General features: G+C 39.7%; 1 protein-coding gene across 1 annotated transcript; it reads left to right on the top strand.

Moving 5' to 3' along the window:
* Positions 1–2,328: 2,328 nt before the first annotated feature.
* On the top strand, positions 2,329–7,427 carry LOC143138259 (transmembrane protease serine 9-like). The gene is made up of 11 exons (XM_076298758.1): positions 2,329–2,332; positions 2,833–2,958; positions 3,151–3,153; positions 3,246–3,414; positions 3,539–3,810; positions 4,070–4,215; positions 4,429–4,669; positions 5,746–5,908; positions 6,172–6,446; positions 6,890–7,035; positions 7,117–7,427. The coding sequence occupies exons 1-11, from the start codon at positions 2,329–2,331 to the stop codon at positions 7,399–7,401; spliced, it is 1,830 nt and encodes a 609-aa protein (XP_076154873.1). The 3' UTR covers positions 7,402–7,427.
* The last annotated feature ends 4,626 nt before the right edge of the window (positions 7,428–12,053 follow it).

The following is a 12,053-nucleotide window of genomic DNA, read 5'->3' as shown; positions in this document are numbered from 1 at the left end:
ATTTTTTCAGTAAGTATAGTTCTAATGAGTGTGAATGAAATTCACCCATTTAAAAAATCCAAACATTAAAGTCCATAAGTAGAGTTGTGTGTAATAAAGTGGAATGGCACAGGAAAAAAGTATTGAACACGCCTGCTGAAATTTGTTAAATACTTTGGGGAAAAGCCTTTATTCGTAATGACAGCTTCAAAGCATTTCCTGTATGACAAAACTAATCAGTTGCAGTATTCCAGTATGATTTTGGCCCAATTTGTTTGGAAACAGATAGTCTTTTAATATTGAAGATTCCAGGGGTCCCTCTTGTGAATCCTGATCTTCAGTTCACTTCCAAAACTGTTCAATTGGATTGAAGTCAGAGCCTTGATTTCCTTTCTCTGAAACCAATTGAGAGTTTCCTTTGCTGAATGCTTTGGATCACTGTCTTGCTGGAAGGTCTAACCATGTCTCATCCTCATCATGGATGGCAAGATTCTCCCAAAACAAAATTACTTTGTCATTCCTTCAACTGTATGAAGTCTGCCAGTACCATTAGATGAAAAACGGCCCCACACCATGATGCCACCACCTCCAAACCTCACTGTTGGTATGGTAACAGTGCCATTTCTCCTCCAATGGTGTGTAGTATGACATCCAAAAAGTTCAATTTTGCTCTCGCCTGACCAGAATACATTTTCTCAGTATTTCATAGGCTTGTCCAAATGTTGTTTAGCAAACTTTCTGCATGTTTTTTTTCAGTAATAGAGTCATGCAGGGTGAGCGTGCATAGAGGCCATGGCGGTGGAGTGCATTTCCTATGATTTTCTCTGTAATAATTGTACCTGCTGCATCCAAGTCTTTCTGGAGTTTTCTCAAAGTGGTCCTTAGCTCTTGGGCTACTCGTTCTGACTATCCTTCTGACTTCCTGGTTAGAAATCTTGCTAGGAGATCCTGTGCATGGCCGGTTGATGATGCAGTGATGTTCCTATCACTTTCAAGATAATGGCTCCTGGATAATTCTGAAGTTTTGAAATGCATGTCACCAGTTCCATTGATCAACAACAATTCAAAAATAAGGCTGCAAAGGTCTTGGGAGAGCTCTTTGCTTTAACCCATCATGAAATGTTTCTTGTGTGACACCTTGGTAACGAAAAACCTTTTTATAACCATCAGTACTAACCCAGCTTATATTAATTTACACAGATAGGAGGGATTATTACTCTAACAATATAGATTCCAGTTTGTTCCTTGCCATTCCTTGCCTTTGTGTACTGCTTTTTCTTAGCGTGTTCAATACTTTTTTCCTGTGCCATTCCACTTTTTTACTCATAACTCGAGTTATGGACATTAATGTTTTGATTTTTTAATATGTTGGATTACCTAAGTTAATACTAATGTCTGATGAAAATGTCATACGAATAGCCTCACTATACTTACTGAAAAAATGCATAAAAAAACATGAAAACTACACTTTGGGGTTGACTTGTAGTAGTTTGTATCACATCTGGCAGGTTTTTACAACTCTCTGTGATACCTTGCAGGTAATATGTCATCTGTCAGATGTCACACTAGTATCAGAATCTGTTAATGTCATATTAATGGCAGAGTTTGTGCACATTTAAGGAATTTGGTTCTAGCTCTTGGTGTCACTCTAGCAAAGACAATGACAATACAGGTGCATCTAAAAAATATTTTATATCGTGAAAAAGTCCATTGCCCTGCCCAGACTGAGAGATTAAAGGCTCAGGAAACTATTGATATTTTGACATAATCAGCTGATTAGAGCTCTTCTCAAGTCAATATTTCTGTAGGTCTTCATTCTAATATTTTGATATACTAGATCCATGAGCTGTAAACTGTAATCATCAAGATCATAATAATTCAGATTAAAACAAAAAAAGGCTTTAAAAATGTCACTTTTGGTGTAATGAATCTAGATTATGTGAAATAAATTACAGGGGAAAATAATCTTTATGTGACATTCTAATGTTTGTGATGCACCACATTGTACTTGTATGTTTATACAATAGAATCGTGATACAATCAGGCAAAAATCTGTATGGAGATAGATGAAGATGTTAATTCAATGTAAATAATCAGAAGTTAATTTAGAGGAAATTACAGTAGGCCTAGTATTTCAGATTTCTAAAGAAATTTCAGAAACACATTGGACATTGGACAGAACCTTCACTTGCTCAGTAAATGATTGCTATGAAAATCCTTATATTTCTCTTGGAAGTAGAATTTTTTGCCATTTCATCATAAAAAAAAAACTATTGGGGGGGGGGCATTTTGAACATTGTTGACCATTATTGAATATTGGATCAAAGTATATTATATGGCTAGGTAAATATGGGTAAATAGTAAATCCACCAATAGTGATCTACACATCTGGTCCCAGCCTGTTAGGATTCTGAAAGCAAGTTTGCAAAGTCATTAAGTGCTGTATTTATTATATGTTAAATACACATGTCTACACACAACACAGATATGTCATTATTGCATTTTATCTATAGGCTTTTCTTGCACTGAAAATGTCACCATTGCTCCACATGAAAACATCACTACTCCTTTTCCTGGTAGGTAAAGTATATGTGTGTGTGTTTGTGTGTATGTATGTAAATACAGTATATTGTGTAAATGTATGTAGTACTATACTGTAGACGAGTGACATCTTTTGTTCTACTTTTGAACATCTTTTGAAAACATGTTGAAATGAATGAAAAGACACAGAGAGTGTGGTTGTTAAATGATATCCTCATGGCTATGATTCAGCCAGGACTGTTACACTGTTTGAGCACAATTGTATTATTTTTGTCCATCTTATTTACTCATGCTTTATATGTCACTCTACAGTCTACACTTCTTCAGATATCACACCAGAAACCACGAGTCCTGGGAAAAGAAGTACCGTTCCTGAGGTGAAATCCACGACAACAGCCACCACCTCTGGCACGACAGGAACAATAACTACTGCAGACAGTAAGTTTCCCCTGATCATTCAGAGCAGCAGCTTTTACAGCAATGTACTTGTTATAATTCTTAAAGCTCAAAACAAATGAAGAATGCAGAACTAATTAACTTAATTATGTTATAACTATCTGTAACCTATAACTGTAACCGATCGTCATGTTGCTCTATGAAATGATTTCTGACACATTACAATTTTCATAGGAGGTAAGTACAGTGAGTACAGTAAGTATAGTGAGAAGGACCTTCATGACTTTTATTTTGCAGTCGAACATTAACACATTCCTCTTCTCCATCAGACTGTGGGCAAGCCCCCATAAACAGCCGGATTGTGGGTGGAGAGGCCGCCCCTCCTGGCCACTGGCCTTGGCAGGTTAGCCTCCATTATAAACTTGTAGGAGAACACATCTGTGGCGGAACTCTCATCAACAACCAATGGGTTCTAACTGCAGCCCACTGCATTGTAACGTAAGCAAAAAAACTCCAATTAATGACTATAGCATGGCATTTTTAACCTGATTTACACACACTGCCGTTCATATGCGTTAAGGATGAGATGTACTCAGCCCATGCATGCCTTTCCATGTTTCAGTCCGATTGCCTCTATGTGGACTGTTTACCTGGGCAGACAGACACAAAATATTTTCGACAACCCCAATGAAGACATCAGTTCTGTCAAATTAATCATCACTCATCCTAACTACAACGAGAAGACATTTAATTATGACATTGCTCTGATGAAGCTGACTAAGCCGGTCAGCTTTACCGAGTACATCAGGCCCATCTGCCTGTCGTCTAGCACAAGCTCTTTCCACAATGCCACCACCTGCTGGGCTACTGGTTGGGGCAATGTGGGACCTGGAGGTATATTATATGTTGTGCATGGCCTTGAATAAGCTTTTACTGTCTGATCTATTCTCTACTCCCACTGCCCCATCTCCAATACATATGCAACTCCTACTTGGTTTATAAAAAGAAATAGCTAACAATATTATGCAAAAGAAATGACTGTACATTTGTTGTATTAAATGAATGTACACTGTATATAGTTATTAGAGAAGAATAAGATAAATGTAATAGTTGCCTAATTTAACATGATCTACTGCATGTTGTGCTCTGCCAGAGGAGCTTCCATCTCCTCAGACACTGCAGGAAGTAAAGTTGCAGGTGGTGGGCAACAGAGAGTGTGCCTGCAACCCAATTCTGGGTTACCTCATTCGGCCCACTATGCTCTGTGCTGGAGGGAAGGAAGGCAAAGCTGTCTGCCAGGTGAGGCAATTGTTGTATGTAAAAAGAGGCATATCAGTGTGTTTGGCTGGGTTTGGTAAAGCAAAAGTAATGTCTGACAATCAACCGGGCTGTGTTCAATTCCTGAATCCGTCGTTGCGAGTCTGTGGGAATTAAAGCCTCTGACCAGGGAACTTAACCAGTTTGTCGAACAGACATCTGAACATCTTTCCTCTGACCCCTTGACACCACTAGGGAGACTCAGGAGGCCCTCTAGTGTGCAAACAAGGCTCTGTGTGGGTGCAAGCTGGAATTACGAACTTTGTAGTCCCGTGTGGTACTGGTAGAGCCCCAGATGTGTTTGCCCGTGTGTCTGCGTACCAATCTTGGATCATGGAGAATGTGGAAGATGGACCAGGTCTTGGCTTTGTGAAATTCACCTCCAATGGCACAGACTCAGACAATGATTTCAATTGCACGCAGCAGAGTAAAGACAGTAAGTGGAAATGTTCAAATAGACGTTTCATCTACTTGTGCCAAACAACTTCTGTGCCACAACCTCTCCAGGATTGCTTGACTATCACAATTCATCTCAGTTACACTTTTAACTGCCAAAAATACTTTTCCTCACTACAGTTATTCAACCTGGAACCTAAACCCACTATAAGATAATTTTTTTAAATCAAGAAACTATCACTTTGTGTCTTAAATTATAACAGATCATGCCAGATGGATCAGGAGTTGGATAATGATGAGAAGAAACATGATGAAAAGATCTTCATAATTCATAATTTTTAAGGATGTTTTTTATTGTCATTCATATGCAGGAGTGAAATTCAGTACTCTGGTCCCAGCGATTAAACAGCTACTTCTACCCTGTATACTAACTCATCATTATGAGTAATAAGTCCTACCATTACCATGTCGTCTGCCAATTCTGTTACGTTGTTTGGATAGTAAGATGTGCAGTCATCTGTCAGCAAAGTACACAGTAGGGGACCGAGGACGCATCCCTGGGGGAATGATGGTGGAGGAGGTGATGCTGTGGATTCTGACAGAATGGGCCTGTTCTTGTCCATAATCCAGTTGCAGAGTCACAGTCCGTTTACAGGGCCATTCACACCAACGATAACTATAACGATAATTGCAAAAAAGTATTACTCTAGTGTAACGGAGGCGAACTGAGCTAGCATGCTAGTTGCCCGTTCTAACCACTGAGTTGGAAGCCTGGGCTTTTAGCTCAGTGGTTAGACTCCCATGCCGTTCGACTCCCATGTTGGTGGGTGTCAAGGTGGCAGGTTCGAGGGCCGTGAGTGGCAGACGAATTACGACCTCTGTACACTAGCTCATATGAATGACAATGTCCACACATAAATCACAATGATAACATCAAGAAGATTAACTGGTGTTAGAGGCTCTTGACAGTTTGACAAGTCATGACAGTTTGTTGACCAGCATCTGGGGGAAGATGGTGCGGTAGGCAGACAAATCCAAGTCTAGAGGAGTGGGAGTGAGGTGAATCACAGAAGTCTTTAGTCTTCATTAAAGTTAAGTTTCTCCTCTCCTGTGTAGTTTGTGGCACAGCTCCTATCAGTAACAGGATAGTTGGAGGACAGGATGCCTCTGTGGGGAGCTGGCCCTGGCAGGTCAGCCTTCAGAGACCCTACGGTCACGTGTGTGGAGGCTCCCTCATCAACAAGGAGTGGGTGCTGTCTGCTGCACACTGCTTCAGCAGGTGAGGGGCCACAGCATCTTTCTTCTAGTTGACCTTTGCTGATGTCTATAGTGATCGTGTTCATTCACCAACAGATAGTTATCTCTGCCACTGTTTCTGGACACTGGTCCATTAACTTGTCCAGCTTATCATTTCTGGTAACAAACATATAGGCTTAGTATGCATTTGGTTACCGAGAAGAGTTTCCAATATGATTTGCACTTTTTTGTTCTTCTGCTGTCATCTAGTTAATGGTTCTCCCTGTTCATCTATTCCCCCTTCAGTAACAGCACAAGTGGGTGGATTATCAGTCTGGGTCGACAGTCTTTGTTTAATTCTAACCCAAATGAAGTGTCTAGAACCGTGGCTGAGATCATTCTACATCCTAATTATGATGCCTCCACAAATGAGAATGACATGGCTCTGCTCCGGTTGAGCAGTGCTGTCTCCTTCAGCGGCTACATCAGACCTATTTGTCTGGCGGCCAGCGGCAGCATTTTCCACCAGGGAACAGACAGCTGGGTCACTGGCTGGGGAAACATCAAAGAAGGAGGTGACAGTTCTTGATCAAGTACTTGAAATCAGTATACTGTTGGTTATCCTTTCTGCTAACTAACAACATCTGTAATAGCCAACTATGGGTTTGTACATTTTTAAAAAAACGATTACGTTAATAGAACTCTGAATAGTAATAAGTTCTCTTAGACAAAATGTTACAATGGAAATTGGTCCCAGACTGAATAATAACATGCCTCGTTTTCTAACCATGATTGGACAAGTCTACCATCAGTATCAGCAATTATTTACACTTCACACTTTTATAATAAGGGAACAATACATTTGCTATTATCGGTCTCACAAAACTGAGCACTATTTTCCAATCGTTATAAGCTTAGCACTCTCTAACATCATCAGTATTATAGGTTAATTATTTAAACTTGCCCCTTAATATTAACCCTTTGACTAATGTCCTCCTCCCTCCTCCACTCCCTGCTCTTTCAGAGCCTCTTCCAAACCCAGGTGTTCTTCAGGAAGTGGAAGTTCCTGTAGTTGACAACAAAGTGTGTGATGAGCTTTTGACATTTACAAAAATCACAGAAAACATGATATGCGCTGGCCTTCATGAAGGAGGAAAAGACTCCTGTCAGGTAATTGGATTTCTTTCAAGATTATAAATCTGTTTAAAGATATTAAACTTCACACCACTTATACTTTTGTTTTTTCAACAGGGTGACTCAGGTGGTCCAATGGTGATGAACGACGACTCTGTGTGGGTCCAGTCTGGGGTGGTTAGCTTTGGGATAGGCTGTGCTCGACCTGACCTACCTGGGGTCTACGCCAGGGTCTCCCGTTATGAGGACTGGATCAAATCCCACATCAGCAGTGACCCACCAGGCTTCGTGCAAGTCATCACCCCTACCCCACTGCTTCCTGTTCCCTCCAGTGGGACCAAAGTCACATGCTCATTCTGCCTCTACATCCTTCTGTCTTTTCTACTCCTCCCTCTCCACTGATTGGAAATCCTTGTTTATCACAGAAACACAGGACTTTAACATTCTTAATAAGTAATGTATTGGGTAAATATGGCATTTGTTTATTTCTTTGATTTCTATGATGCATGTAGTAATGATTTATGATATGTTTATTACTAAATATCATTCTCCTGTAAAATGTATCCTGAAGTAAATACAATTTTGCTAATACAACAACTTACTAACTGTTTCATATTTATTAATATCCTATCAGTAACATACTTAAATTGATCAACATGGATCACATTATTAAAAAATCAACCTCCAATGTATTACCAAAGACAGCTTATACAAATTAAAAATTCAAACAAAGCCTCTTTCTCAGCCATCATTGAAAGCACTGGCTTCTCTCCAGTGCAGACTGTCAAACACAGAGAAAACTGGCTGCATAGTCAATAAATTATTCAAGATTCATCTCTGGTTCCGTGTGCCATAATCACTGTCTCTTCCAGCTCATGCCCTCCAGGGGGCACTACTGGTCCTTGCCGTGTAAAATATCCGGCTTCCAATACATTTTTCCCAACTACAATAAGGTCTCTGAATACATTATGACCTTGACCAGGAAACCTACACTTAAAACGAAAACAAAAAACATGGCTGTAAATGTGCAGAATAAAGCCTATTTATATTCATATCCATATTAATGTCTATGTAGATCATGCACGTAGACTACTACAAAAATGTACGATCTTTCATCAGAATAGGTAATGAATATGCCATTAATATATGGTCAGTTGATTTAATATATACTGTCTGGAGTCTGGATTGAGTAGGCTAGGGGAGTGCTTTTGGTGCACTCTTTGTCCCAGTATGTTGTTTTTATTTGTTTTAATTTAATTGTTTATATGTGTAACGAATGAACCTCAGACTCAAATACAGCAAGCAAATTAATTTAATAAAGTTCACGTAGCTGGTCACAAATCCAATAAACAATCCAAGGGAGAATCGAAAGAGTAATCCAAGTTCAGGCAAACAGGTCAAAAAACGAGAGTTCAGAATCAAATCTTAGGCTATACAGGCTTAGTAGAGTCACAAACAACAATACCTCACGTTGGTGTGAGGTGCTTCAAGTGAATATAAAGGGTGAGGTTAATTGGTGATTAGTCCCAGGTGTAGCTAAAACTCCGGGGAAGCTGTGCAGGGCTGAAGTGGGCGTGTCTGTTCAGAATGTGCAGCCTGCACAGTCTCAGGTCTTACAATATGTTTATTATGTGTCTATGTTTCATAACGTCACCATCATATTGTTCAATATTGTTATCATTGATGTCATGTGTGTTTTATGAGCGCTTTGGGTTGCACTCTGTACATATAAAAGCGCTATATAAATAAAAATGACTTGACTTGACTTGACTAAGATAAAAAGTATCCCACAGTTAGTGAAATCTTACACTCAAGGAGCAAAACATCAGCACAGATTTGTACAACTATACGTACATTATCATCATCACACTTTTTGCCAAACACATTAGCCTATTACACATTTTTCAGCTGGTTAGATGCAACCAATTGGTCTAATTTAACATTGCCAAACACATTAGCATATTACACACATTGATTTACAAAACTCTAAACACGTTTCTCTTTAGAAACAGAAAACTCAGATAATGTCTCGTATTTTCTCTCAAAGCACTACCTTCCAAAATACACACCCATGAACCAATTGTTTAAACACAACTATTGAGTGTGAAGACACTAAGGTGCTTTGATGTAAACTCAACAATCAGTCCTAAACACTAAGCAACAGAAATGGAAGGCAAAGACAGAGACAAAGAAGAGAAAGAGACACCTTTGCTAAAGTTTTTTAAAATTGAAGGCTGAGAATTAGGCTTTGCAGATTTGGTATGTGGTTATCAGTGGCGGCTGGTGGTATTTTTTTCTAGTGAAGCAGTTATGAAATTATGACCCCCCCCCCCCCTCAAGGAAACGAACATTGTGCCTAACACACCTGGCAAAGTTGGTGAGGTTGAATGTATGAGACACATGATGACATTGAACTGTCTGCAATGGCATAAACAAAAGCTATGTTTGATCAGTCAGAGAGCTCAGAGTTATTTGTTGAGAAATCAAGACCTGTTTACCACCATCTCGAAGTACAGGCCACAAATGGGGTGTAGTGGGCCTAAGACTGGACAAGACAGTAAACAAGGTTTATGTATTATTATTATAAGTTTGCATATTTTTGTTAGACATATTGCTTGCAGAGACTAGGCTATCTATGGTCATGCCCCCAAAAAAGAGCATCTCCACTTTAGCACTTATTAGTGACTAGGTACGTTTTTGCAGTGTATTAATGCCAAGTTGTTGATGTCCACAACATCTTGAAACAACAACCTTCCAATATTCTAAGCTACTAATTATGCCCCATAAGCAATGTCAAATTCAGTAGCCTATTAAGAGACACATTCTTGCCTCTGGGATATATTAAGAAATTATACCATGACTGTTGCTCTGGCATATGTTTGACCAACCAGTTTGTTTCTGTCACTGCCTTCCTTCTCTACAAAAGTAAAGATCCACTTGGCATTTGCCTCTGATACATTGAAGAATCCTAGATTTTTTTCTAAATCAAATCAGTGTCTATTTCGTTTTTAAATGGTAGTTGAAATTTAGCTTCAAGCAGATTGTTCTGAATTGTCTTTGACAAAGTTGAGGTTTTAAAATGGGAAGCCAAGACGTTAGGCCTATAACACATCCATAACATAGGCTAATGTTATCATAACACATCAATGGACTTACAGGATGGCTACGTTGAGAAGCTGCACTTTCTAATGCATAGCCTACTGTAGCCTACAGTTTATCAAGTTTATCCTTACCGTAGCCAAAGTAGCACCCACGAACTGTGTTAATTTCACAGGAAGTCTCTTGGTCTCCCCTCTGCATTCACTCATAGGTCCTCATTTCAAAAAACTGTAAAGAATCCTATACGTTGCAGGTCAACGATGTTCATCGTCTGAAACTTCCGTCGAAACCATCTTGCTAGGACTTAGCTGCTAGCTTCTAGCTTCTAGCGAGTCACTAACGTTAGCTGACTGGTGGGGGAGACCCCTAGCTGATGTTAGAAAACACAGAGCTACACACAATAATCCTAAATAAAACGTTCTCTCCTACACAGAAAAAAATCCGATGTACCTTACAAAATTAATGTAAAACAAACTATGCGAATGAATTACACAATTCATAATGAAACTCTAGTAAGGTCACTGAAGGCAACTGAAAAGTGATGGCAAGCTAATGGAGACAGTGATTGGCCAGAGTGTTGCGTCAATCATATTCAACGGCAGGAAGTGTGAAATTCTGCCCAATCGGTCACTGCTTCACGGGTGGGACTTATCTGCCATAAGGATCAATTGAAACTGAAAAAATCCACGAGCCGCCTGGGGTTTCACTCGATTTACATTGAAGTCAATGGGGAAAGATATCTATGGTAGTGAAGCAAAACGAAAAGTTGGTGAAGCAGTCTGATTCACTGTAATTCTCTGTTTCACCGCGGGTGCGATGGCGCTGTTGTCACTCACAGAACTGATTTCAGGAAAACAGCTTGTGTTAGTAACTGTATTTCTGTTTCAAAGGAGTAAAATTGTGATAATTGTAAGATTTTTTTTGTGTTTTGTTTTTTTACTTTTTTTTGGTGAAGCACTGCTTCACCTGTAGTCTTATAGAAGCCTCCTCTGGTGGTTATGTATTATATGGGGTAATGGGGTTATAGTGACATTTACTGTGAAACATTTTTGTGATATGCAAAGCTTTTCAGTTGAAGAAAAACTGTTGTGTTCACAATGTGGAGAGAAAAAAGTCCTCATTGTATAGGTCTGGTCTTATGTGTCATGTTTGGTCAGTCTTGTACTCAAAATTATCCTCTACAGTACATTACATTACATTACATTTGGCTGATGCATTTTTAACCAAAGCGACTAACAACATGGTTAACAGTTTAAGCTTTTTAAAGCAATTTTCTCAACAATTCTAGAACAATTAAAAAAAAGGTCTAGTACAATAAGAATAAGTGCATCAGTGAGTGCTGTTTTTTAAACAATCGAGAGTCAGTTCTAGTCAGGTGGTAAGTGCTAGGATCAGCAAGACTAGTTGTGAGTAGTGCAACGAGAGTAGATGTTCTCTGTAGAGCTGGGTCTTCAGGAGTTTTTTGAAGATGGAGAGGGATGTCCCTGCTTTAGTAAGAACTGGTAGTGAGTTCCACCAACAAGGAACAACAGATGAAAAAAGTTTGGATTGGCCTGAGCGTACTAGTGGCAGAGCTAGACGTCGTTCGTCTGTGGAGCGCAACGGTCTGGAGGTAGCATATGCCTGTATGAGGGCATTCAATTAAGTGGGAGCAGAACCAGAGATTACTTTGTAGGCAAGCTTTAGAGACTTGGATTTGATGCGAGCAGCCATAGGTAGCCAGTGTAGCTGGATGAGCAGCGGGATCACATGTGCCCTTTTGGGTTGGTTGTAGACCATCTGAAGGGGTTTCACTGTGCAGGCTGGGAGACCTGTCAGGAGGGCGTTACAGTAGTCAAGTCGTGAGATGACTATTGCCTGTACCAGGAGTTGGGTAGCATCTTGAGTCAAGTAAGTCCTGATTTTACATATGTTGTAAAGTGCGAAACAGCAGGACCGGGTCACCGAGGCAACAT

This window comes from Alosa pseudoharengus, unplaced genomic scaffold (genome assembly GCF_046254945.1).
Source record: "Alosa pseudoharengus isolate Yale_2024_CS ecotype anadromous, Long Island Sound unplaced genomic scaffold, YU_APseudo_1.1 YU_APseudo_1.1_scf_21, whole genome shotgun sequence".
NCBI classification, from domain to species: Eukaryota; Metazoa; Chordata; class Actinopteri; order Clupeiformes; family Clupeidae; genus Alosa; species Alosa pseudoharengus.
This window is presented reverse-complemented; position numbering and strand designations above follow the sequence as displayed.

Coding starts and splice junctions, on each gene's coding strand:
- LOC143138259 (XM_076298758.1), top strand. Junction 3,415..3,538: donor GCAGCCCACTGCATTGTAAC/GTAAGCAAAAAA, acceptor TCCATGTTTCAG/TCCGATTGCCTCTATGTGGA. Junction 6,447..6,889: donor CATCAAAGAAGGAGGTGACA/GTTCTTGATCAA, acceptor CTGCTCTTTCAG/AGCCTCTTCCAAACCCAGGT.